The sequence below is a fragment of the Mus musculus genome, chromosome 1 (assembly GCF_000001635.26).
Source record: "Mus musculus strain C57BL/6J chromosome 1, GRCm38.p6 C57BL/6J".
Lineage (NCBI taxonomy): Eukaryota > Metazoa > Chordata > Mammalia > Rodentia > Muridae > Mus > Mus musculus.
In genome coordinates, this window is record NC_000067.6 from 163,928,669 (window position 1) to 163,955,148 (window position 26,480).

General features: G+C 43.7%; 2 protein-coding genes across 14 annotated transcripts in view; one reads left to right on the plus strand and one right to left on the minus strand.

The window, feature by feature from the left end:
- The first annotated feature begins 431 nt into the window (after positions 1 to 431).
- Positions 432 to 26,458, plus strand: Scyl3 (SCY1-like 3 (S. cerevisiae)). Of its 10 annotated transcripts, none has more exons than NM_001286002.1 (14): positions 432 to 666; positions 4,811 to 5,025; positions 5,964 to 6,149; positions 7,750 to 7,863; positions 10,072 to 10,128; positions 11,213 to 11,315; positions 12,439 to 12,550; positions 15,156 to 15,233; positions 16,128 to 16,267; positions 17,535 to 17,680; positions 20,474 to 20,645; positions 21,900 to 22,058; positions 23,269 to 23,948; positions 24,714 to 26,458. In NM_001286002.1, the coding sequence occupies exons 2-14, from the start codon at positions 4,861 to 4,863 to the stop codon at positions 24,768 to 24,770; spliced, it is 2,169 nt and encodes a 722-aa protein (NP_001272931.1). In that variant the 5' UTR covers positions 432 to 666; positions 4,811 to 4,860; the 3' UTR covers positions 24,771 to 26,458. The 10 variants fall into 10 exon arrangements, with proteins under 10 accessions (NP_001272931.1, XP_006496912.1, NP_001344355.1 ...); NM_001357426.1 differs by lacking the exon at positions 432 to 666 and adding an exon at positions 1,097 to 1,518 and having other exon boundaries at positions 12,353 to 12,550; positions 17,496 to 17,680; NM_028776.5 differs by lacking the exon at positions 432 to 666 and adding an exon at positions 1,097 to 1,518 and having other exon boundaries at positions 17,496 to 17,680.
- BC055324 (cDNA sequence BC055324) overlaps positions 17,325 to 26,480 on the minus strand; it is a 48,817-nt gene continuing 39,661 nt past the window's right edge. Inside the window, exons 24-26 of one of the 4 annotated variants that reach the window (XM_006496909.4) lie at positions 25,481 to 25,671; positions 24,914 to 25,048; positions 17,661 to 17,757 (exon numbers count right to left, since the gene is read on the minus strand). In XM_006496909.4, the coding sequence (XP_006496972.2) occupies positions 17,682 to 17,757; positions 24,914 to 25,048; positions 25,481 to 25,671 (402 nt within the window). In that variant the 3' untranslated portion in view covers positions 17,661 to 17,681. Of the gene's footprint in view, positions 17,758 to 20,646; positions 25,049 to 25,337; positions 25,672 to 26,480 lie in introns of those variants that run through there. The other 3 variants (NM_001357049.1, XM_006496910.4, NM_201364.2) reach the window with 3 other exon arrangements.

Sequence of the window (26,480 nt, forward strand, 5' to 3'; positions counted from 1 at the left end):
GAATGACTGACATACCCTATTGAGGGTAAGATGTGTAAGTTAACCCGTGGCCTCAAAAATATCTGGAATCTTAATGCAGAGATGTAAGAGATGGTTTATTTAGAAACCTGAGTGACACCAGGATAAATGAAGTGAGTAGATGGTAGAAGTATTGAGTGTGTCCCTTCCAATCATGTCTTACACATGCAGCAGGGAACTGTCTTCTAGTGTTAATTTTAGAGGAGTAGGTGACCATCGTGTTTGAGAAAACAGGCTACATGCTACCCAGGATCCCATCCACAGCTGGACTAGGATTAGTGATCAAAGAATGGATGAGAATGCGAGCAAGCACCCAGAGCGAACGATACAGCATAGATGTGAGTCAGGAATGCATCATCCTCCCAGTGGATTTCTTGCCCTGGTTGAAGTGGCTCAATTCTACTCCTCCAGGAAAAGAAAGGCACAAAATAAATTGATCAAGACAATCCTGGTCTCATTCTGACTTGCCTTACAGGACGTGGTAGCTGATGTTACTTTATCTACATTCTTTACCAGGAAGGCAGAGGCTGGCTGCGACCTCCCACACGCAAATGGGTTGATCATTTAGTCTTCGGTTATTGTAACGAAGGTGAACTTTCGAAGAGAACAAGAAGTCAGCGGATATTGGAGCTGGTAATTCTATCACAGGTGTAGTCTTCTCTTCCTCCGTTCCTTTCCCACACACCCCCCCCCCATCCTTATTTCCCCTCTCCTCCCTTCCCCTTTTCTCCTCTTCACTTTCTTCCCTCCTGTCCGGTCCTCTCCGGTCTTGCGTGACATTCCTTCTAATTGTACTATTTCGCTGAATTATGATTCCAGGTTTTCCATCTGAAACCTTAAGCCTTAATTAAGTCTCAAGCGTTAATCGCCATGATTTCTGACTTCACTAAATACATACATACATACATACATACATACATACATACATACATACATACATACATACATACATATCTTCTCTGACAGCAGGCCAATCCTGGTGGCCAGGATGCTGAGGGGGCAGTCACAACCGGAAAAGTTCTGGCTCAGCCCCAAACTCCTCTCCTCCTCCTCCCCGCCCCCTTACTTGTCTGAAGCCAGAGGTGGCCATTTTGGATTCGGGCGGAAATGAACTCAAAAGCGGCTGGTTAAAAACCCAAACATGAAAACCGGGATGCCCCTGCAGTCGGGCTGAAGACACACGCAGAGAGGCTTCCCTGCCGCCAGAGCCGGCTGCCGGGAACAGGCGTGCGGCGCAGGCTCCCCTGGCGCCCACACCTACCCGGGCCCGCGCCCTCGCAGCACCTGTGCGGCCGCTCTAGCTCGGTTCCGGGTTCGCGCCTCGGTGGTGGCGTCGGAGGAACTGAAGGCCCGGCTGTTGAGCCGCTTCCGGGCCCTCGGAGAGCCGCCGGAGCCGGGTCCTCGGGGGTGTCTGTGGGTGGAGGAGCCGGGGTCTGAGCGTCGGAGCCAGCCGCGGGCCAAGAGGGAGCGGAGCCGCCAGCCTCCTCCCGCCGCCCGCAGGTAACCGGGAGCCGTGCGGCCTGGACGGCGGGGCGGGAAGCGAGCCGGGGCGGCCGGTTGAGCGCTGCCCCGGGGAGTTCGGGGTGCCCCTGTGCCTGGCGTCTCGGGTGAGCCCCGCCGGCCGAGGCCGGTGGAGGGCCGAGAGACCGGGCCTGGAGTCCAGCGGGAAGGCCGCGCGGTGCAGGGTCCCCGACGAGCGTCCACACTCAGCCCCCGGGCTTCACGTGTAGAAAAGACAACAACATCTCCCAAGGTCGCTTTTGCTGAGTTCTGGGATCGCTGCTGCTGCTGGGTTGGGGGACATGTGTGTGCTCTGAGCTGATGTCACACCTCGGAGTACTTTTAGTCCACAGAGACTACATGTTTTGCTTGTCAGCTAGCACAATGCGGTTGAGTTCCTGACAGGGAACATACGTGGCCGAGACAGGGCCGCTGGTAAGATTTGTCACCCAGTATCTAAGTGCCAACGAGTACATATCCTTAGGACTCTCGGGCAAGTCATAACCTTTGGCTCTTTGAAGCGAAGGGAACTAGAACCGAAGAGAGTCTCTACTGTCGGGAGAACTAAGGGACATACTTCCCCCAGAGCACACGTGGTATGTGGTTGAATACCTAGGCAAGGTGCTGCTCCCAAACCAAATGGAACCCTTCAGAAGCTTCGCCTGAAGCCAAAGAAATGAGAAGGATGGAAGACATAGATAGATTAAAGTGTACAGTCACATCCTAGACTGTCAACTCGACGTTTCATTATAGAAAGTATAAGTGGTATAGTCAGTAAAAATGCCATATTAGAATATCCTTTTCTACCTTCGTGTGACTTTCAAAGCTACCTGGCACTATTTCATAGTCCCCTTCTTACTTCCCAAACCAAGAAAAAATCCGTGGAGTTGGGAGTGTTCCTTATGTCTTGCATTTCCATAAGCTCCTTTCAGCTCCGTCCTGAGGGTTGTAAAACACTGCTGGTGCCAGCGGTCCTGCCTCTTAGATACAGGCGTGGGGAGAACCAGAGTGACCGCCTTGTGTGTTCTCAAATCCAGTCCTCGGCGCCCTTTCCCTGCTGTGTTGGGCGCGGGGCTCTGTACAGGGCATCCTATTCGCTTCGGTAGAAACTGAGCCTTGCCTTTTTAAAGGTGCTCTTCCTTAGGGTCATAGGCGACTTATCACTGTGAAAAATGACTGGTTTTGGTAGCTTCCTAGTATTTTTGCAAATCTAAAGGTATTATGTTCGTATTTATAACATTGAGTTAGGGTTAATAGATAATCTAAGGGCCAATATTCCAACAAGGATTTGGCCTGCTATTGGAAATCAGTAAGCTAAATGCCCATTGCCCCTGCCTTTTGCCAGCGTGGCTCATGAATCTCAGTGACCGCAGTATCCCTTCAGGACTAACGAAATTAAACTGGTTTTTCTGCCAAGAAGATACTCACCTGCTGTGGTTTTCCTTTATTGTTTAATTTTGAAAACTTTTATTTTGTAGTGAACCAAAAATGCAGGCTAGGTCCACATACTTTTCAAATGAACCCTTCCCTAACTCATACCTCTCTTCTCACTGGTGTTTGAAGCAGGGGTCAGAGTAGAAGTGTCCGTTGGTCTCAGGGAGTGTAGGCCCACTCAAGCCACACCAGGGAAGCCGCAAGCACCTAGAGGCTTAGTCAGTGAGGCAGTGGAAAAACTGGATTGGAAGCCAGCTGCTCGTCCTGCAGGCACTAGGCAGGGCCAAGATGGAGGATGCCTGTGTGTCTCTATAAAGCAGCCATTCCCCCAGCTTGTGCCTACCATTATCTCACTGACCACTCACTTCCTTGGTGCCTACCACGTGTTTGCTTCCATGGGGCCCCAGCTCCACCTCCTGGTGACCCCAGCTTCAGATGTGCTACTAGTGATAAAGAAAAACATCAGATCCATAGAGGAGACAGTGGTCCGCCCCTTCATTCTGGTTGTGGATACTAAAGATCCGGCTGTGACTCGACTGCTCTTTGGCCAGGAGGCAGGAAGAAGGCCCTCGCCGCCCAGGGACCACTGCATCCATGATCAGAGCTTCTTTCTCTGGCTGCATGCATTGCTTTTCTCTTGTCCCAGTAAAATATGGCTGGTCCTTGTCATTCCTTTTTTTATATGATTTTTTTTTTTGGAATTAAACTTAATCATATCATTTTCCCCCCTTTCTCTGTCATCCCTCCAGCCCTTCCCGTGCATCCTCCTTGCCATTGTTCTCTCAAATTCATCGTCTTTTTCTTGTTGCATGTGTGTGTGCTCCTAAATACAGAAGTACATCTTGCTCTGTGTGTGTGTGTGCAAGCAAGCAAGCAAGTGTGATCTTAATGTTGAGCACATGGTATTGACTAACCAGCTGGGAGCCCTTCCCTCTGGAGGAAAACATCTCTGATTCTCAGCATTCCCTGGGTCCCTGTAGTTCTTTGGCTATGAGTGAGGTTGTGTGAGATTTCACTCTTTCAAGTTAGCTTGTCCATTGGTGTCCTTGTTGTTTGGGTCTTACTTAGGCGACCGTGTTAACAAGATGGTCTGAATCTCTGACTTTATTAGCACAAGAAAAGTCTCTTACTTTTCCTAGGAAATAGAGTCTCACAACAAACGTCCTGTCCCTCTGGCTTTTGCAAGCTGATCCCAGAGTCTCAAGTGCAGAAATCGCGCTCCAGGTCTGTGTGTTGGGACTGAACGCCGCAGTCTCCTGTTCTCTGCATTTTGGCCTGTCACAGTGGGTCTTGAGAGACAAACTGAGCTCAGTGCATTTGATAATCTTCCGAGATTTTGAAAAAGCCAGTATTCTATAGCTTCTCGCCCTCACATCTTCTCATTCTCTCGATAGTAACGTGTATGCATCTATACACACTTTAAACTCAGTGATAGGCATGGATTTTAGCAGCATTACATAGATTATATCTGTGGCTTTTCTTCCAAGTACAAGGAAAATTAAAGTTGAGAGATTTGTGTCATAATTATGGCGTTTGTATTTATCTAAAGGCTACTTACCTTTAACTGAAGAAGTTTATAAACTTTATAGATATTTGTGTACGATTGGGTTTGGGGGAGGAACTGCACGTGACTGTTTGGTAAAATACAGTTTCTCTGAAGTTGTTAGCTGTTAAGTAACACGCATTCCTGATAACTTGCTGCTCGTTGCCCATTTGTACTCTCAGATGCAGTTGTGGGCACTGCAGGAGTGAGTGGGTACCTGTTAGTGGTCACATTGAGGAAACCTGGATTAGCCAGCCTGGCTAATATTGCAGATCGAGATTTAATGTCTCAGTTCCTTTTCTTCTTTGTTTGTAGAGCTGTTTGGATTTGAGGAGGAGCTGCAGAACTGCCTCACGGCAACAGGGATGGGATCAGAGAACAGCGCTTTAAAGAGCTACACACTGAGGGAGTCTCCTTTTACCTTACCATCTGGACTTGCTGTTTATCCCGCCATATTGCAAGATGGGAAATGTGCTTCCGTGTTTGTATATAAGCGAGAAAATGAAGACAAGGTTAACAAGGCTGCCAAGGTACTGTGCTGCAGTTGTCTTAATAGCATCTTTATTACAGCCACATGCAGAAGTATTTTATGATTTGGTGTTATAAAAACAGTTGTCCTGTCTCCAGCATACTTTCACTATAGCCAAAGACCCTCATAGAACTCAGTGTAATGGATTTTAATCATGAGAAAGGTAGGCAGGTGATTTCATATGTCTACTCTAAGAATGTTTATCCTGCCTCTGATTCTTGATGAGAGACCTTACAGGATCATTGACTTCTGGGGGCGGGGGGGTCGAGCTCCATTTTGGCTCCACTAAGAAAGTCCTTGGCCCCTTAAAGTCACTGCTGCATTTGGTTGAGATTATTAGTGCAGTCAGTTTGCTATTTGGTTCCATGTCAGGGGATATTGACAGCTTAGAAGAAAATGACTTGAGCTGATGATATGTCTCAGTCATAGTATTCAAGTAACACGGTTAAGCACGCGATCCATCCTCAGCATACACACATCAAAAAACAAACAAACAAAAAAAGCCACAGAAAACATATGACCCCATCTTGTAATAGTATTCAGTAAATGAGCCAATTTTTTTTAAAGCAAGGCCATGTCTTGGTAGTTCCTTGGATAACCTACTTTGCATATTATCTAAATCACATCTTCAAAAAGTTTCTAGAGAGAAAACTATAGTTGAGTGCATGAATGAATTCTTCGGTGTTTACTGTAGTGGGAACAGGAAGTTTTCAGTGTTAGCTAATGGCTGTTTTGATTGAATCATGGTCTGCATCACTATGAGCTCCTTTAGAAAAGTCAGTAGGTGTAGACCATATCTTGTTCTTGAAGTCTGGGGGAACACAGGGAGGTTGAACAGACCCTCAGGGAAAGCGTGGCTTTCATCACAGTGTGTGTGAAGCTGTAATTAATCCGGTTTGAGACATTAACTTCATCAACTCTTCTATTTGTGTTTTAAAGCACTTAAAGACACTCCGTCACCCTTGCTTGCTAAGATTTTTATCTTGTACTGTGGAAGCAGATGGCATTCACCTCGTCACTGAGAGAGTGCAGCCTCTGGAAGTGGCCTTGGAAACCCTGTCTCCTGCAGAAGTCTGTGCTGGAATCTATGACATACTGCTGGCTCTTATCTTCCTTCATGACAGAGTGAGTGATGTGTGTCTCCCTTCATTGATGGGGACTGAGGCCACCATCTGGGTGGTGGCACTTGGGTAACACTGAGAGGAATAGAAAGCAAGCAGAAGGAACAAGAGATGCCACAGATAGTTTGTGGGATCAGCAACTAGTTCTCTGTCCCTGAGCAGTTCCTTACATAATTTTATTTCAGCTAGCTGTCATATACTTCTTGTTTTAGGTAAGCCTTTGTCTAACTACAGCTACAGCCAATATTTGTTAAGAGAAAGCTTTGGCAGTAATGTTGCTATAAACCAAAGTTCCTGCTTGTTTTCAGAGGTTCTACTCCATTTTAGCTTTCAAAGGAAGAAATAACCATTCCTTAGGAAGAAACGGTGTTTGCATTTGAGTGGGTGAAGCCCATGGAGAGACAGCCCATAACAAGGACGTGCAGCTTTTGTGCTTGGCTCTGGTGATTTCTGGGGTTGGTCCTGCTTCTCTTTACTTAGTTTGTTGTCGGTGTTTCTGAGCTGTTGTTTTCTGGTGCTTACATCGGAAGCATTAGGTCTTCAGCAGTCACTGTTATACACACTGGCACCAGGCTCATCTTAACATCTTACAGCTGTTTCTACAATGGGAGATTGGCTTTCTTTGGAAAGAAATTTAGAATTTCTTAGAATTTCAAAGTTTATTGACGTTTGCATGGCAACTAGAATTATTAGTAATGCTTCATTGGGGAGGATAACTCTAATATATATAATAGAAAAGCAACAAGATGAGAGGAGCAGGTTAAATAGGTCCCATCCTTGGGTCTGACTCTTCTTCTAGAGGCAACTGTGGGGTACTCAGTGGATCATTCCACTGCATATCAAGCAAATGTTTGTATGTTTATTCTCTCTCATTCTCCTGAATGGACACATCTTATACATACTCTGAGAGTTTTCTGTATAAAATTGCAAGCCCATTGGATCACGTGAGTAGCATAGTTAGTGTACTTTTTATTTACTGAATGATTCCTGGTTTGAAACGGAAACGTAGCTAGTCACCTGTGCCCGTTCTCTCCCGTCTTCATACTTACTTGGCTGTACTATGGTTTGCTTTATGATTTTAGACTTGATTGTTCTGTGGGAAGTTTCTGGAGGTTCTTATCATTCCATCTTTCTCTTCTGACGGGTTTTCGTTATTGCCTCCTGACTAGCAAACTTTCCATTGAAGTGGATCTGGGTGCCTGATAGAATCTAGGCCAGAGGGACTTTAGGAGAGAGCGTGGCATCGTCTTCGGGAGCCGAGATATTTTGGTGTAAGGTATTGGAAGCTAGTCGTCCAGGCTTTGAAGACTTGTGTGTGTTTAAGGACACGTGTGGCTCCTGATCCCTAAGAAACGGGACTGACCGCATCTATGCATTGGCTCCCATGTCTTCCTTGACCTGCCTGCTGTTCGAAGCTCCCTGTTGTCTGCCTTTCCCGTTTTAACCACATCTGGTTTGTTCTTTTAAGCACAGTTCTATTTGCTTTGCTGCAGGTGCCAGGATCACATTGCTCTGTCTGCAGTAACTAGTATTTAATTGTTTAAAACCTTCAACTATTGGGGTGCCAATCTTCTTCCTGTTTTTATTTCCCCCTCCCCCCGCAGGGACATTTGACACACAACAATGTCTGCCTGTCGTCTGTTTTTGTGAGTGAGGATGGGCACTGGAAGCTTGGAGGCATGGAGACTGTTTGCCAAGTTCCTCAGGCCACGCCAGAGGTGAGCCAGGTGCAGCTCCCTTCCTCATGGAGAGGTGGTGGTGACTCGGCATGGGTTCTTCCTGGGTCCTTTCCTGCTACCGTGGCTACCGTGATTTTAGACTTGAAGTTGTGAACTGTTTGTTAATGCCCGAGTTCAGAAAGTTAAATTGTAATAGTTAATCCTCAAAGAAGTGTGAGGCTCATGTATTCCCGTCTCACGTAGTCGGTCAGGAATGTAAGGCTGGGAGGTAGCCGTCTACTCAGACTTGTAAGCCAGTTGCCTGCCTCTCTGTTTCGTCTAAGTTCGTGTGCCGCACATGGCTTATGCTTACTACTGAGATCAGCTCCATGTGTCTCTCTTCCATTCCAGCAGTTGAGTGCCTTATTTTTATATCTCTACCTGGAATAGTACCTGTCTATTATGAGACCAGAGGTATTCATTGAACAATGTCTAAGGTGCTGTGTCAGTACACTGTGTTCTATTGGAATTGTGGGCTGAGTTGTTGCTATCACGGTACTTCTATAATTTTGTCTGACATGTCTATACATTTTCCTCCTAGTGCACAAGCTGCACTATTCTCTAGTTTATTATCTTTCACTATTTGTACTCTTTTTAAAAGAAAAAGCTACTCCCTTCTTAATGTCTCTGTGAAAGTGGTGACTCACTGTCTCTTTAAAAAGGTGTGTGTGTGTGTGTGTATATATATGTGTGTGTGTGTGTCTGTGTATGTGTGTGCATATATATATATAGAGAGAGAGAGAGAGAGTGAGTGAGAGTGTGTGTGTGTGTGTGTGTGTGCATATATATATATAGAGAGAGTGAGTGAGAGTGTGTGTGTATGTGTGTGTGTGTGTGTGTGTGTGTGTGCATATATATATATATATATAGAGAGAGAGAGAGAGAGAGAGTGAGAGTGTGTGTGTGTGTGTGTGTGTGTCATTCTACATCTGGGCAGGTGCCTAGGGAGGCTAGAAGAGGGTTGTCAGATCCCCTGCAGCTGGAGTCAGGCAATTATGAGTCACCTTATGTGAGTGCTTGGGGGTCTCTGGAAGATGAGGAAGAGCTCTTAACTGGCCTCTCTGTGATGTATTGGCTCAGTCTGTCTTCCTGGAACATTTCTACACTTAGGCTTGGTAATGGACACCTGCATGAACTGGTACTCCAGTCTGATGCTGCCAGTTCTGTATTCTCCTCTGAACTCACCTCAGATCTAATTAGCGTGCAGTTCATAGCATAAATGCTTTGCCATGGCACATGCGCAGTGCCCCTCACAGGCCTGCCCATGCTACCTCAGTTCCTGAGCCGCTGCCTATGTGGAGCAGCTCTGAGGCTCCCCTCTTCTCTGAGGCGGCTTTCTGCTGTACTGGCTTCTTCTTTACCATTGTCCCCTAGAAAATGGAAACGCATGTCAAGTGGAGCCTAAGTCCCGTCTCTGAACCCTTCCCACTCTGAAAGGATTAATCACTCCTCCTAGGCTCCCGTGGCTGGCACTCAGCAGTTTATTAGAATCGTCAGCTTCTCTCTGGCTTCTGAGCACTGCCTGGGGACAGGAGAGCTACTGCATTCACTGCGTTTTCTATTTTCCTCATGCTTAAATGCCGTTTGGCATGTAAGCTCTTCAGAAGTAATCTTGACTAGGAGAATAGGTGGACTTAGTCCCTGGTGTAGCTATCTGCACAACCCACAGGAGCCTCAGATTTTATGACTTGACAGCAAAACTTAAGATTCCCATGATTTAGTGGTAAGTTGTATGATAAATTTTTGTTCTGTGATGAACAGTTAGCTTGCTTGCTTTTTAAAAGCAGGATCTCCCTGTGTTGTCCAGGCTGGTCTGGAACTTACAGGCTCAAGTAACCATCTTCCTTCAGCTTGCTTCCTAGTGCGCACTACAGGCATGTGCCGCGTCTGACCACAGCACCTTATAGTCATTATTATCTGTGCGGGAAAATGAATAGCTTCAGGAGCCTCTGACAACAAAGGTGTCTCTCAGACCCTCTGATGGGAAGAGGAGCTGATGTTTATTCTTTCCCTCAGCCTTGTGCTGTGCTGGGAACTATATTCACAATGAATCAGGAAGGTTTTAACTTTTTATACTGAATGTGTAGCTTCGATTGAAAGGTTTCATTTATGGCTCTGCTTCTACTGCTGTTGCTTTTATAGATTGAGCTAAGAGATTAATTTACCAAATATGCATATGAGTTATTTTGAATTGTCTTTTCTGTCTAGTTTCTCAGGAATATCCAGTCAGTAAGAGACCCAGCATCCATTCCTCCTGAGGAGATGGTAAGTAAAGGCCTGTAGGTCAGGCTCTGGGTGCAGTGGAGTACAACCCTACAAAGACCTAAAAAGTGCAGCCCTTCCCATTTCCTCTGTCCGTTCCTCACTACATTATAAACTATACATGCCTCATGATGCCTCTGACATTGAAAATGCCCGAGGTTAATTTTACTATTCCAGTTAAGGAACAGCTTACAGTTTTGTTTGTATCAAGATGGAGATGTCCCAGTGTGGCCAGAGATGGTGTTTATTTCACGAGACACCATTGCTGCTTTTCTGTACGCTGTAATTATTGGGAAGCAGTAACCTCATCCATCCCGTCTGTCTTCCTAGCCAGTCTCTAGCTGGAATTCTGTGACGTGTGGCAGAGTGCTTGTTACTGTCATGATGAGGAAAGACCATTTAGCAGTTAATTTAAGAACATTGTCAGTCCCTTACAAGTCCTAAAATAAGTGCCAACCTCCTGATTGTTAATATTCTACAGGAAATGCAGGCCCAGCTAGAAACTTAAGGTTTACAATCTCAGGCTCAGCCAAATCTGTTTTATACACATAGACTTTGAAAAAGTTGAAAAAAAGAAAGTAGCACTGGGCATGGCAGATTATAAGAAAAAACATTGCTTTATGACCTTTGTTTTCATTGTGTAAATATATACGTATGTATGTGTATTAGCCTATGTATTATTTATATACTTAATATATATAATATATGTATAGCATATACCTATGTGTGCATATTAGACTATGTATAATATATTTTATTCTGAGCTATGGTCAACATGTTTCAGAAAGCCACAGATATGTATTATATTATGATTTTTTCTTTTTGTTCATATACAGATATTTTTAAGTCTTTGATAAGCCCATCAACTAGTAGTTCCAGGTCTCTCCATTTTGGAGAGAGACCTGCAATTTCATTGGCATACAGTGCACACCTATTTTTCATGCACTTTGAACTAATAATTCCTAAAGCCCGTGGAGTGTGGTTAAAGCCATGAAGTTAGGTTTGAGAATAGTAAATGCAACAAGGGGGATGTTGGAGGCAGCTTCTAAAGCAGGCCCCTCGTTCTAATAGTCTTTAACGCATTCAGTCTCCAGAATTTTCAGGCCTTCCCGAGTCCCACGGCCACGCCCGGGATGCCTATGCCTTTGGAGCTTTGGTGGACAGCTTGCTCCCCATCTTCAATGAGCAGGGTGAGTTGGAGGGCAGCTGCTGCATGCACAGACTAAGGCGCAGACGCATTCCTGACCCGCTCGCTCTGCATGGGGATCCACGGACTGCAGGCTTCAGGACAGAGGGAAAACGGCTGCCTACCACACAGCTATTTAGACAGATAGCAGCAGCAGAAGTATGAACAACAGAAAAGAACTTCAAGTAGGAAGCCCTTTGCCCAGGGCTGTCCCTGCTGTATGTGGTTATCTCCTGGCTTTGTTACTGAGCTGTCTCGCTGTGAGGACAGCCCCAGTGACTGAGCTCTGCTGGCCTGAGTAGTAGTGTTTTTATTAAATTAATTTCAAAATCAGGCTTAAAGTTTCTTTATGCTTTCAAAGCCATTAATTTTTTCCTATTATAATTTACTTAGTGTTTTTTCTTACGTGCCCTTTTAAGGCCAGGCTACCTAAAGACAGTTCTCTACTCCCTTCAGTCTCCTCTAATTGCATGCTGGGCAGCCTGTGTCAGTCTCCTGGGATGGGCTCTAGGACATAACTCTGCACCTGTGACAGTTACTGTGCTGGCTGCCACATTCAGTCCTTTAGTGGCCTGTCTCATTCTGCTGACACCTCCTACAGTACCAGTATAGCTTTTACCAGTATGTGCAGTGTCTGGTGTTAGACGTGCCTGGTTGCTGTCAACTTGAACTGTCCCTCCTAAATGTGAATTAAGCCCTAAAGTTTTAAGGCATTGTTGGTTTTTTTTTTTTTGAACTAACTACTCTCCATCACACCTCTAATGGTGGAAAATGTGAAGATGAACTGAAAATACAGACATTCAGTCAACTCTCTTGAAGAGCCTACCCAAAAAGACCCTTCCAACCTTCCACCTTTTGAGCCATCCTTTTGGATCAGAGGTGTATTAACAATCAGGAAATGGGAGCATGGAGAAGGAAGGCCCCTGGGGTAGTGCGGGCTGTGCCGACAAGACAGCTTTGGAGACCTTCCAAGGCGTCTGGCCTGAACGAGCAGAAGTCGTGCAGCAACAGCCAGGGCTCTGTTTGCTTGGGCTTTTTCAGGTTGGTTTTTGCTCTCATCAGTCTCCAGCTAGAGAGGTCCGAAAAGAGGGAGAAGGCCTGGAACTAACTGTAGCTCTGGATTTCAGTTTCAGCGGACGTTCTCTCCAGCTTCCTACAGATCCTGCACTCAGCTCTGCTGAACCCCATGCCCGAGTGTCGGCCAGCACTCAGCACCTTACTGTCCCATGATTTCTTCAGGTGAGGGCATCATGTGACACACTACAGAGAGGGAAAGAGAGGAAGAGAGAGAGATTGGTTTGCCTTTCAGGTTTTTATCACAGAAAGTTTGAAAACTTCTCAGCTGTCATGAAGGAATTATATCCAGATTCAGTAGGAAGTTTGATTAGAAAGAACTAGTCCGTGTCAAATAGTTTTCAGTTGGAAACTAATTGAGAAAGTAGATAAAGTTGATAAGCATGGCCCCGCCTTGTGCTGCCACTGCATTATGGGTGCCTGTTCTCTGAATCTGTCTTGTTGAGAGGGGGCAGGTTTGTGTTTCGTCTGGCAGTAGATGGTTCCCTTAGTCTCAGTGTATAGGCGTTGGTCAGAGGGAAGGACACAGAATAAACACCCCGGGTTCACAGATGGTTTTGAACTTCAAGGTTAGTTTTAATTACGTTTTTTTTTTTATTTCTGTAACCACAGAGCTTGTGCCCAGGTTAGTTCCATGTTTGTGAGTTTTATTAACAAACCTAACCCATGTTTCTTAAACAAAGTATGTTTATGTGTTTGTACTTAGAGCTTGGAAGGGATCAGAACAGAAGGAAGGATACAGCCTCCCCAAGGAAGATGAGGCCTCTAGAGAGGCACCGTGTGGTGGGGTGTTACTAAGTTAGTCCTGTAGTCACCACAAGTACAGTTGACATTTATGTTTGTGAGAAAATGTTTTGGACTTTTCCCAATATAGCAGGTTCCCTCCTCCATTTCTTAAATTGGGAAATACAATTGTATATATTTGTGTTTATAAGTCTGTCAACAGTTATTATTTTCTTGTATTTGTAGATGAATTTTAGAAATACTTTATTTCTCATGCTATCATAGTCTCTATAAAGATAATTCATTATAGTAAATTGTTACCACTATATGTAACTCAAGTTCTTTAAGAACTGTGTAATAGTGCAGAGGGAAGAAAATCATCAAAGCGCATTCCAGGCCACATCAGACATCCGTGTGTGGCAGGAGGAGCAAACTGCCGGAAGCAGCAGGGTGGAGCAGGCCAGCTCCCTCCCTGAGGCAGTTGCTTCTGTTAAAGCGCTTGTGCATTAGCTCCGCCTCTTTGGGATACACAGGTCCACTTCGATTGGACAGGAGTCTTTAAAGGTTCTTTGTTTTTTAGACTTAAAAAAATTGAAACTCTGTGACAAATGTTACAGCCTAGAAATACCAAAGGAGGAAAGGATGTGGTGGACACATAAAATAAATGTAGATGGTCTGCTTATCGCCTAGGGCCATGAAAGGTAAACAACTTGTCTCTTAGGAGAAGTTTACGATTATGAGCACATACATTTATAGTCCACATACGCTACCATTTGCGTGAGAAATGTAAACAGACATAAAGATGTGGTATTAAATTATAAATGCAAAAAATTCATTGGAGCGCATATTACTGGTATGCTAAGCATTTCAAGCATCACCCTCAAGCAGCACATGACACAAATCATCTCAACAAACGCAGAAAAATGGCTCACGTCGCACAAAGTGGTTTCTTGAGTTTCTGGTGTATTTCCACTGTCTTTTAATTTACCCACCATAGAAAAGTTTGTGTTTAGACTGTTTTCAGTAAAACTACTGGTCAACAGGCTAATGAAAATTAAGTCTTGGTAAAAGTTAAAAGTAACACGAATTTTTATGTGGAGGAAATCATGGAAGATAGGGCCTTAATAATGAATTGTTCAAGAATCACATATAGGTGTCAGCGTGAGAATGAAGGCAGTACCTGTGCATGCCAAGCTGTGTGCTTAAGTGTTGGGCAATATGGTAGGGATATGCTAGGACGGTATGGTAGGGATATGCTAGGACGGTATGATAGGATATGCTAGGATGATAAGGTAGGGATATGGTAGGATGGTATGGTAGGGATATGCTAGGACGGTATGGTAGGGATATGCTAGGACAGTATGGTAGGATATGCTAGGATGATAAGGTAGGGATATGGTAGGATGGTATGGTAGGGATGTGGTAGGATGGGAGCCATGCTGTCTTGGAACAGAATAGTTTACAGGTTTGGAACTATCTGTAGACTCTTCAGAAACTGGCCTTGCCTAGGTCCAAAAGTCAGAAAAATGAGAAAACACTGGTGACTTCTATAAAAGTTCCATTTCCTAGATCCTCTTTGGTGTTTTCACTTCACCACAGGGGACTTGGGGATCAGCAGCTTCTTTGATAGTGCCACTTCTTCCAGGGTAGTCCACTTAATCAGTGTCTGTGACAGTGAGAGCATTGGAAAGGTGTGGTCACTGCTGAAGCCTAAGGACAGCAGCAAGTGCCCTTCCATTATATCCTCTCACAGTAGGCTCCTCTATTACATCCTCTCACAGTAGGCTCCTCTATTACATCCTCTCACAGTAGGCTCCTCTATTACATCCTCTCACAGTAGGCTCCTCTATTACATCCTCTCACAGTAGGCTCCTCTAGGCTTGCTGTTTGTTTCTCTCATAAGCACTTTGAATCTGTCGTATGGTGTACGTAGAGAGCTAGAGATCGTTTCTTCATTGCAAGTCCTGGTCTGCTCTGTACTGATGGCTTCAACACCTAACATTAACATGCCTTTTACCTTGTTGTCCTGCTGTTTCCTCACATTTAGAAATGATTTTCTAGAAGTTGTGAACTTCTTGAAAAGCTTGACATTAAAGAGTGAAGATGAAAAGACTGAATTTTTCAAGTAAGTTCAGAAAAAAAAAACTCTTAAATTCCCTCCCTTGAATTAAACCTTTGTCACCATGACAGCGCTGCCGGGCTGAGTTAGACTTCTGACTTCCCAGTGGTTATCGAACCTCCCTCCATGTCATACTTTGTACCGTGCCCCGGGACTCACTGTCCTCGTAATGCAGACACATCCACACTGGTAACTTAAACGGAAAGATGTGCCAGCTTTGCTTTGCTTGGAGTGGAGAGAGAATAGCTCTTCTAGATAGACAAACAGCAGAGTGAGTGCCCCAAGGTGAGACCCACTGGGATGGCAGCACCTGATCCCTGCTGGCCAGACTTCAGAGCAAAGGTAAGTGGTCCCTGTATAACAGGCAGGCTATTGATGGGATTTGTAGACAGTGAGCTGCTTGCCTTGAAGCCACTGAGAGAGTGAATGGAACTGAGATGGCTAGAAGTCTCTGTGCTGATCACTGTGTTTGTGGGGGCAGAGTTAGATCTCATGAAGCTTGGCTTGGTTAGTATGTCGTAGTTCTGTAGCCAGAGAGGAGCTGATGTAAGAGCGATGATGGAGGAGATAGGGGAGATAGACATGGTGGAACTAGGACAGGGAAAGGAACACTTGGAGTTACAGTAAGGCTGGAGACTGAGCCAGGAGGCGGGAGAGGGAGAGGATGTTAGAGCAGTGGCCAAGGAAGGCTGTATGTTAACGCTAAGACTGTAGCAAGCCAAAGGAAAAGAAAAACAAAAAACCAAATAGCAAGGAACGGAGGAAGCAGATGCACAGCTAACACCGTCAGCTCGGGTGCTGACCGCATCGGCGAGGCTGTGGGGGAGCCAGAGGGAGAAAGCAAGCAGGGAGCATCACCAGGTGGGAGGCTAACGACATCGGTGCCTCATTTGTCCTCAGATTTCTGCTGGACCGAGTGAGCTGCCTGTCAGAAGAATTAATAGCTTCAAGATTGGTGCCTCTTCTGCTTAACCAGCTGGTGTTTGCTGAGCCAGTAGCTGTTAAGAGCTTTCTTCCCTATCTACTTGGTCCTAAAAAAGGTGATTTTTTTTTTCCTAGTGTTACTAGTTATTAAGGAGTTTGGCAATTATTAATCCATTTTCTTGGTTGGGGTAACATTACAGTATCCTAAAGTTAATGTTTGGCTCTAAAGCACAGAACAGTAACTCCTCCCTAATATGATAGCTTTAACTCAGGTACCAAAACCCACAGGTAAATATGGCACATCTTCCATCTTCCTGGAGAGCCATATTTACTGCAGTAAGTGGTTTCACACATACACACACACACACACACACACACACACACACACACACGAGTGTGGAGCATGCATGACCTGTAATAGGTGAAGGCACACATCATCAGGTTATCCTTGCAGTGAGTCTGTAGCCTGTGCTTCCTAAGTTACTGAGAGCAAACCATGTTGTGCTTTGAATAAAAAGTTTGAAAATCTCCAAGATCGCTGTATTTCTTGGAGCGATGGGTTGCTTTTTGTTTTTTCCTGACTGTGAAATGAAGCAGTTGCTTTGGAAGTTTGTCTTTTGATGGTAACACACTGGGTTAGAGAATGTTTTACTAATATACTAAAGAATTTAGAGTTAGGTTGGATCCTACTTTGAGAATTCATTTTCTTAAATAAAAAAAAATGTAAGGAAAGACTTAATTTTATGTGCATGAGTGTTACACTTTCATGTATGCATGTGCCCTACATGCATGCCTGGTTTCCATGGAAGTCACAGGAGGGCACTAATCCCCTGCAACTAAGAGTTAGGGATGGTAGAGTCACTATGAGAACTGGACCTGAACCTGGGTCCTCTGCAGTCGTCAGTACAGGGCTCTTAACTAGTGAGCCACCTCCCCTGCCTTGCAGGGTTGATTTTCGTAGATTATGTCACTCCTGCCGAAATTATGGGTAGTTACTTCAGTTTCGAATTGCATTTTATCTCTAGGTTGAATATTTTTATTTTAGTAATGAATGTTCCTTATAGCTTTCCATCCTCCCACTGTGGATTTTAGAGGGAGAAGCCATGAATCACCTCAGCGCTCATTAAAGATCTGCCTTGTGCCAGGAAAGGAGCAGGATGTAGAGAACGCTTGAGACGGAAAAGCCTTGATGTTATTGAACCCACAGCAGAAACACCTTAAGATTGCAGCTTAAAATTTAGACAAATAGATAAAACATGTGTAAAGTTCTGGACTCAGTTGGTGAATTGTGCGCTTCACTCTTTTCACTGAATGACTCTGTCTGTACCCTCTGATTTGGGGTAGAGAACGCACCAGGAGAAACCCCTTGCTTGCTCTCGCCAGCGCTGTTCCAGTCCCGAGTGATCCCTGTGCTTCTCCGGCTGTTCGAGGTGCACGAGGAGCACGTGCGGATGGTGTTACTGTCCCACATCGAGGCCTACGTGGAGCACTTCACTCAGGAACAGCTAAAGAAAGTCATCCTGCCACAGGTCAGAGCCAGGTTGGCAGTGGGAGTGTGTCAAACCTTGTCAGAGCAGGCCGAGGAGACTGCGCACAGGTGCTGCCACTGCAGGGAAGGAAAGGGGGAGGTTGTCAGATAACAACTCACAAAGACTCAGCCAGCAGCTGAGATCCAGAGTCACTAGAGGGTCAAGGGCTGAGGTGGCACTTTCAGTCGTGTCTCAGTCTGTGAACAGTTAGGATTCCTTATGCTAATTCTTGGAGGCAAATGAATGATAAGACAAAAACAGACCTAAGTGAAGTCATGGCCATTCACTAGCATTTCTGGGATGCTTAGTGAACATAACATATGATTGTCCATAATTACATTATGGTTTTTGCCATAGAGATTTATTGTCAGTGACTTCCAACCTGTTTGTCTGCCATGGGGAGCGCTAGTATTCACTCATCCAGAGGTTCCAGGCTTGCATTCATTTTTTATGCTATATAAAATTATCAGAGGCATGAATCAAAACAACAGAAATTTATGTGAAAATCTGAAGAACTAGTGTGAAATCAAGGCATAGACAGATGTAACCACTTCTGAGGGCCTGCGTGTTATAAGCCTTGATGCTCCCGGCAGCAGTATTTAGTATCTCTTGTTGAGCAGCTGTATCAGGCAGTCCACACTCATTTTCATGGAGCATTTTGCTCTAGGACTGGCTTTTGGGGATCAGGGGAAGTGGGGTGAGATCATGGTCTTGAGTGTATAGCAGAGGCTGGCTTCAAACTGCTAGGATTTCAGATGTATGTCACCTTACTGACTTCACCTATGTATTCAAGGAACTTGTGAATGACAGATGGTTCCTTTAGGTGACACCTTAGGATGCCAAAAAGTTCCTTAACTCTCATGAGTCTTTGTATTAACAGTTTAGGACTTTTGGCACTTCGTATGTTAGCTAAAGCTTCAGTCCTCAGGGCCTCAGGCCTTATCCAAACTGACTTCCTGATACCTTGAATAGCTGATAGGCTAGACTTCGCAGGGACCTCAGGATACCCAAGTTTTTCTCATCACTCTCGAGGAGAGTCTAGGTTCTTCTCCTACCCCACTAAGTCACTTAACTCAGTTACTGTAGTATGGGCTGACAGTGTTGTAGAAGCATGTCATTGGGGAGCTGGCTCTTTGCACTTAGGTATGCAGGAATGAGTGTTAGCCTGCATGATGTCAATTTAGCAGAGAAATGCGGTGCTCTAACTCTGAAACAGGTGCTACAGGCTGAGTCCAGAGACTGAGTTGGGTGCTCAGCATGTGAAACTGTCATAATTTAGAAAACTGAATTATTAATAAGTTGTTAAGGTAAACAACTACTAACTTCAGTAGCTATTTTTTGGTAACTGTAGTTATAGGGTAACTGGGTCAAATTTTGTGTGCCATAAGTAGCCATGTGGAAGACAGGGCAAAAGCTGTTGATTAGCTCAATTAAGAGAAGACAAAGTGCGGGGAGAGGATGCTCGGACTGGCTTTCTCACTCTAGAAAAAGGTGTTGAGAACAGATTGGGCTTAGGTGGACTATCTGTGAGTAGTATATTAAATGATAGAAGCAGGCTCTGGTTTAAAGCTTTACGTCCAGGAAGTGGCTGCTAAGTTATCACTGGACTGTCACCAAGTCTTATTAGAATACCTTGATCTTACATAAATGAGAATTAGCCACAAATCCATGATTTATTGGTCCAGTTATACTGAGAATGACTCGTAAAACTATGTCAACGCAATATTCTAGATAAGATTAGGAGCCAGGTACTCAGACCCTGCTAATCCACCTTCCCTTCTAACATAGAACAAAACCTGCCCCACTATCTTATCCATGGTTCTCCTTGTTTAAGGTGCTTTTGGTTGCATATAACTAAAATCCACATAAAGCCAGCTAAACACAAAAGAATAGTAACTAAATATTATAGTGTACTAAAAGGATGTCAGACTACCTAGCCTGGCATAAGGCTGCTGGGCTTGGCTTCTTTCACTTTGTCTTTACATCTGTCTTACCTTTACCCTGAACACAAGTTCCTCATGGTTTTGGTGTTACAAAATGATGTCCCGTAACTTGCCATAAGTAAGGTTTCCTGTCCCTTATTTTAAGCAAACTGGATAGCTCTTTGAATATGCAGCTAGATGACTGGTGGGAGACCATAATTAACTCAGCCAGTGGGTGCATGTTAAATATATACAAAGCTCTTGTGGGCTCCTCCCATCTGAGTATGCATAAAGTTAAGAATTATAGAGTTTAGACCAGCAACATAGCTTGTCAGTCCCTAGAATGATCTGAGTGTGCTCTGCAGAGCAGTGTCGCTCCTACGCTGTTAATGTTCCATAATGAAGAAAGTTTGAATATTTATATGTAAAATTGCCATTTGTAGCAGTTGGGAGTTTTTAGTTTCCATTGTATTTCATCAGGGCTCTATCTTAAAAAATACATATATTTGTATGTATGTGCCTTCATTTATGTGCATGCATACCTTCCACAGCTCATGTGTGGAGGACAACCCATGGGAGGCAGTTCTCTTTCCACCATGTGGGGGGATCTTCATGGTCGTCAGGATTCAAAGCAAGAGCCTTTAGCCACTGAGCTGGCTTGCCAGTCCTGGTGTTTTGTTTTCTTAAGTAGCAATCCAAGCTGGACTGGGAGGGATGGATATTGTTTTCTTCCTTTAGAAGGTTAGAGAGCCACCAACCTTAGAAATTAAATGTCGTTCATTTGAACAAGCTTTATGACTGCAGGCCAGTTGGTCCTTTCCAGGATACAAAGATAATGGTTGTCTACCCTTATCCCCAATTTTGCTCCTAGGTACTACTGGGCCTTCGTGATACCAGCAATTCCATTGTGGCAATTACTCTCCGTAGCCTGGCAGTGCTGGTGTCTTTACTTGGACCAGAAGTGGTTGTGGGAGGAGAACGAACCAAGATCTTTAAGCGCACCGCTCCAAGCTTCACCAAAACTAGTGACCTTTCCCCTGAAGGTAAGACTAAAAATTATTTTATTAGGTTTTTTAGTATTATAGAATACAGGTTCATGTTGAAGTTAATAGACAGAAAGCATGAGAAAAAGTTGAATTTCTCTTTTCAAACTCATAGTGGGTACAGAGTAACCTTTAATGGCTTAAGTGAGAATCCTTTTTTGCAAACCCATGAGACAGATAACTGTTTACATACGATTATTTTAATGATGCTATGTACAAATTTATTATTTTCATGTACTATATATTAAAGATGTGTTCCCACGTCATTGCATAAACGCTACCTCACTTTTCTACCTGCCTCATATTTCACTGAATCCAATTCAGTGAGTTAGTGATGGCTGCTGTTTCTGCTGCTGGATTTTAGTCAGTATGTACTAGTATTGTTAGAATACTTACACATGCATCTTTATATGTGTGGTCCCACTCCCATAGCAGTCTCAGAAGCAGACTTTGTAGGTTAGAGGATATATTTGAATTTTAGTAGGGACTAAAGACTTGTTTTTTTAACACTAGATGCTTAAGTTACTTTGTTAGACTACTTGGATAAAAGATATTTTTGAGTACTTCAGGAAATCGTTCTTTGGTTTGTTTTGTATTAACAAAATTAGCCTTTTTGCTACTTTGTATGACCTTGAATAGGACCATGATTTCTTTACAAAATCCTGGGTCTCTAATGCAGTTCCTTGGATTGGAGTGCTAGACACTGAGCGCTGAGGGTGAAGGAGAGAGACAGGTGCTCTAGAGAGCTGAAGCCTTAGAGTGACACTTCACTCCCCTTAGCCTAGCTTTAAAGTAGGGGAAATATTCAGCTGTAATTAGAAATCTTTCTGACTGACATCTAATCTTAAGTGTAAGTTTCCTGGTAATTGTTAAGCCTGCTTTCCTCACTCACTGTCAAATACCACAACAGAAAAGTTATTTTCAGTGTATAGTTCTGTGGTGCTAAGTCATTATTTTGGGCTTGTACTCTTACTAGCCTTTTATTCTTAAAAGGAAATTAGAATCATGGTCTTACATTGCTACCAGAACAATTTTAAGGACTGAAATTTTATCTATGCATTGCCTCATAGTTCTGTCCCATCACCAAGTGGCAACAGAACCTGTCTTTAACCTCAGGAGACAGGAAACCCATTTAATAATGTTTTTTTCACCAAATATTTAATGATGTTCTTTTATCTGTGCTACATGCACCATTTCCCCTGACTGTTGCTCACCAATCATGTCCAAGGTGTAAGCACACCCCTCTCCCTTCAGGTTCTCCCATGCATGTTGTCTGCAGCCAGCAGAGTCGGGTCTCAAAAGTCTTGGAGGACCCCTCGTCTAACGTATTCCCTAAATGGTTGTCTGGCAACGTGCCCAGCAGCAGCAGGAAGCGCATACAGGAAGAATGTTACAGCTCTCTCTCACAGACAGGTAAGAACCTCAGCTGTGTCCTACTGCTCTGAGCTGTTCCTGAGAATGGTAAGTACACTTTGGACTAGCTGTCTTGTCTGACCTCTCCAAACAGTTGTTATGCATCTAATCCTCCCACATTGTACATTAACAGTACTTGAATTCATTTTTGTATCAGATGCTTTGGTATTCTGATACCTTCTGCATCATAATATACCAAAAGTGAAGAGTTCTATAAGATGTTAATAAAGACACGTAGCCAAAAATGTTCACTAGGATAGGAAACTGGAGTAAACCTAGATCCCTCAATACCTGATGACATTTGAGAAAATCTGTTTTAAACTTATTTGTGGGCCAGACAGATTGATGGTTCAGCAGTTCGTTAAAAGAACAAATTACTCTTGCAGGGGACACAAGTTTGGTCCCCAGCACTGGCCTCTAACTAACTCCAGCTCTAGGGCATCCTGTCCTCTGACGTCTGTGGGCACTTCACCCACATGCACGTGTACACACACAGTTAAAGATGAGTCTCGGAACAGTGAAATGGGCTGGACAGATGGCTCAGGAGGTAAAAGCTCTTGTGGCGAAAGGCTAGCAACCCAAGTTCAATGAAAAAGTAGAACCAACTGCACTCTGTCCTTTACCTATACACTATCTGGCATGTATGCACCCAGATCCCCTCCTTGCCAACCCCAGTAAATAAATAAAAAACAAACAAACAAAAAACTTACTTGAGCACACATTTCTAGGTGTAATTACTACCAAAGGATAAGACTGATTCTGTATTTATCTGTATTTGAAAGACTTATGCCAACAGGTATTTGGACATTTAGTCAATGATCTAAAAAGATCAGTTAATTATGACATGGTATGCCTTTGAGTTAAGTGCCATGTGGATTTGGAGAATTTATTTGGCATCTTTTTTTTTAAAAGATTTATTTATTACTTATTATATGTAAGTACACTGTAGCTGTCTTCAGACACTCCAGAAGAGGGCGTCAGATCTCATTATGGATGGTTGTGAGCCACCATGTGGTTGCTGGGATTTGAACTCCGGACCTTCGGAAGAGCAGTCGGGTGCTCTTACCTGCTGAGCCATCTCACCAGCCCCTATTTGGCATCTTTATGTTCTACTGCCTAACTTTTGCTAGTGTTCATGGATATTTCCAATTAGACCTACTTATTGCTTGCTTTAAGATTTCATGAGACTAATTCTCGCATATACCCATAGGTGATCAGTTTTCTCACACCATTAAATTCCCTATGAATGGACTCTCAGATGTGAAAAACACTTCAGAGGACAATGGAAGCTTCCCTGCAGGTTCTAATAAGCCCGAGGAGTGGCCTGACTGGAGCGAGCCTGAGGAGCCTGAGCAGCAGCCTGCCAGTATTCACAGATGGCCCCGAGAACCCTGTGATGTAGCAGAGTCCCAGCACACAAACCTGACCGCAGAGGAGGTGACCTGGGATGATGGTGAGGCTAGCTTTGGCACTGAAATAAACTCAACAGCTACAGCCTCTGCTCCTGTGCCTGTTACCTCAGGGGGACAGTCAACCTCTGCAGCTTTGGTTCCTCTCACTGAAGAGTCAAAGCCTTTGCAATCCAGTCCTTCCTCAAAGACCAGTCATAGACAGCATGAGGAAGTCAAACCACCCCAAGTGTCACAAGAAAGACCCCTGAAGGCTCCGTCAGGACTTGGTTTGGGAGAAGAGTTTACCATTCAAGTAAAAAAGAAGCCAGTACAAGACCCGGAGTTGGACTGGTTTGCAGATATGATCCCAGAAATTAAGCCTTCAGGTACTTTTCTTATTCTGCCTGAACTAAGGACAGAAGTGATGGTCCCTGACAAGGATAACGTCTCATCACTGATGCAGTTTTCCTCAAAGTTTGCTGCAACAGAAATGACCGAGGTGAGTTCTTTCTTTGTAATAAGCGTGCTACTGTCAGGGTTTCTCTCAGAAGTCCTAGCTAGCAATAAACAAGCATTTTTATCAACGAAAGAACAGAGTGCACAGCTGACTAAAAATGTTCAAAGTAAACCCAGAAATAATACAACCAGTTCCTAGAAAATTATTTCAGAGTGCTACAAAAAGGAACTAGTCCTTCAGACATGCCCAACCTGTTAACATGACACAATGCTATCATCTACAGTGTTCATGGTTCAGAATTTTAAAGAAATCAAACTACCAAGATGGCTCTATGGTTAACAATACGGGCTATTCTGGAGGCCTGGGTTTGATTGCTGGCTTTCTCAGGATGCGTCACATGAAATGATCTGTTAACTCGAGTTCCAGGAGATTCAATCCCTCCGACCTGTACAGGCACCAGACACAGTGGGGCATAGATATATGCATGCACATCAATGTTTTTTAAAAATACAAACCCATTTTATATCTTCTGTTTTGTGCCTTGTGTATAACTGTCCTTGGCCACATCTGGGTCCACCTGCTAAATGAGTAACTCCTCGATGTGGGGAAAGATGTCACTGTGTTGCACACTTACTTTCCAATGGGTGTGGTTTTTAACATCAGAACTAATCTTGCTTTTAACTTTTGGTAACAGCTTTATCGTTTCTTATCATAAGGCATTCTCTCTGGGTCATTTTTAAATGCTTGGCTTTTCAGATGTGTACACAATTTGCCGCAGACAGCTAGTGTCAGTGTGTTCTGTTGCAGGGAGAGGCAGAAGGCTGGGAAGGAGAAGAGCTAGCCTGGGAAGATAACAACTGGTGACGATAATGAAAAGCTTCAGGAAGAATTCTCAAAGAATTAATACCTCAAAGCAAGCTGCATGGATGCAAAACCCCAAAGCAGCTTGTGTTCCCCACACCAGGAGCTCTTTTTTGCAGTCTGTGCCAAGTCAAGCAGAGACCAACCTCAGGTTGCTGACTAAGTCCTGGTGGCAAAAGGCTTCGGTGCCAGAGTCCAGGAGAAAGTGCTGTGTGCACTTGACTGAGGCCAGTTTCCATACAAAGCAAACAGCTAAAGAAGTGCTTTTTTCCAGGACAATTCTGGAAGAAATAAAAAATTCAAGCTGGTAAGCTTAATTTTGTGCCATTTCTTTAAAAGAGTAAATTCTATTATGAAATAACTTAGTGGAAAAAGAAAACAAACAAACCTAGCTGTAAATTATAACTTCAGACTGCTAAGGCTCCTTAGGCAGTTTGTCTGTTTACAGTCTGTCCCTCTCCTTCGGACCTGGGCAGTTACTGTTTCACCTGTATTACACTGGACCAAAGCTCTCAATGAGAAATACCCACCCTCATCTCCCATCTTGTTCTTTATGTCAAATAAAGATTATTTTCACATTTACAAAAGCTCTTTTATGTGCTATGAAAATATACAAACATAATTTACATTCACAATTTCATTTACAAAACACCCAGGCAGGCATCTGAAGAGTCAGCCCAGTTCTGTCGATACACAGGCCATTCATATTTTACCCTGTAAGCACACAGCGTTTTAGCTTCTCGATCCTTCCTTGCAGCGCCTCCAGTTCTGGCAGCAGCCATGCTGGAGCAAGAGAGTGTTTGAGTAAAAACTCAGTTGTCTCCAAAGCCCTTGCTGCAGCTTTAAATACTGATCTGTATTCTTCTTCAAAGGGCAACACCCGACGGGCTCTCTTTGTGTGAGGCTGGAAAATAAGGAAATCATGAAACAAGTAATACATAATACTCATTCTAAAAATAATATAAGAGAAACTAGTCATAGGATCACGAAGAAGGCAGCCTTCCCATTTGTATTAACAATAACCTAAATGTGCTACTACTCTCCACGTCCTAACTTGTATGTGGCAGACAAGAAGTCGCACTGTGCAACGGTTCCCAATGATAAATGCTGTCTTGTCCAACAACTATCCACGAGTAGTCTTTAAAAACATCATTAAGGAAATAAAACATGAATTTCCTAATAAGTTTGTAAATGCTGAGAGCCATAATACCTTTCAACATACTTTTGGAGCCAATTAAGGAAAACTAAGGCTCCAGACATCTTGCATAGAAGGGGAAGAGGAACTGAGGTGAAACTAAAACATATCTTAACAACTAGTTTTTCAAAGGGAAGTCACAGTTTAAATTCATAGGGCTTTCGAACACAACTGACTTAAATTGAACTTTATATATATTCAGGCCTACAGCTACATCCAAGAAAACAAGTTACTATTGCACTATAAACCTAGAACATTGTTTTCCTTAGGACCCTATTCTATCACCTGTGTTCAAAACACAATTTTGAATGTATGTAGTCGTGTCAAATTTCTGCCAATTAATAGGTACATGTGATATTTGAGAAAAGTGATTATTATTGATGAGATGAATTGAACAAACTGACATCTAAGTGTCAGAAAATGCATTTATGTCATCATTGGTACAATATGCAATTACCAATAATAAAGAGTATATTTGGTACAATGGTTACAATTATTTCTTGTGTTCTTGTCTGTGT

Bases quoted from the DNA above. Each gene is read 5' to 3' on its own strand.
- Scyl3 (NM_028776.5), top strand. From the start codon at position 4,861: ATGGGATCAGAGAACAGCGCTTTAAAGAGCTACACACTGAGGGAGTCT. The intron at 15,234-16,127 runs GTAAGTTCAGAA...ATTTGTCCTCAG, and splicing joins GAAAAGACTGAATTTTTCAA to ATTTCTGCTGGACCGAGTGA. The intron at 20,646-21,899 runs GTAAGACTAAAA...CTCTCCCTTCAG, and splicing joins TAGTGACCTTTCCCCTGAAG to GTTCTCCCATGCATGTTGTC.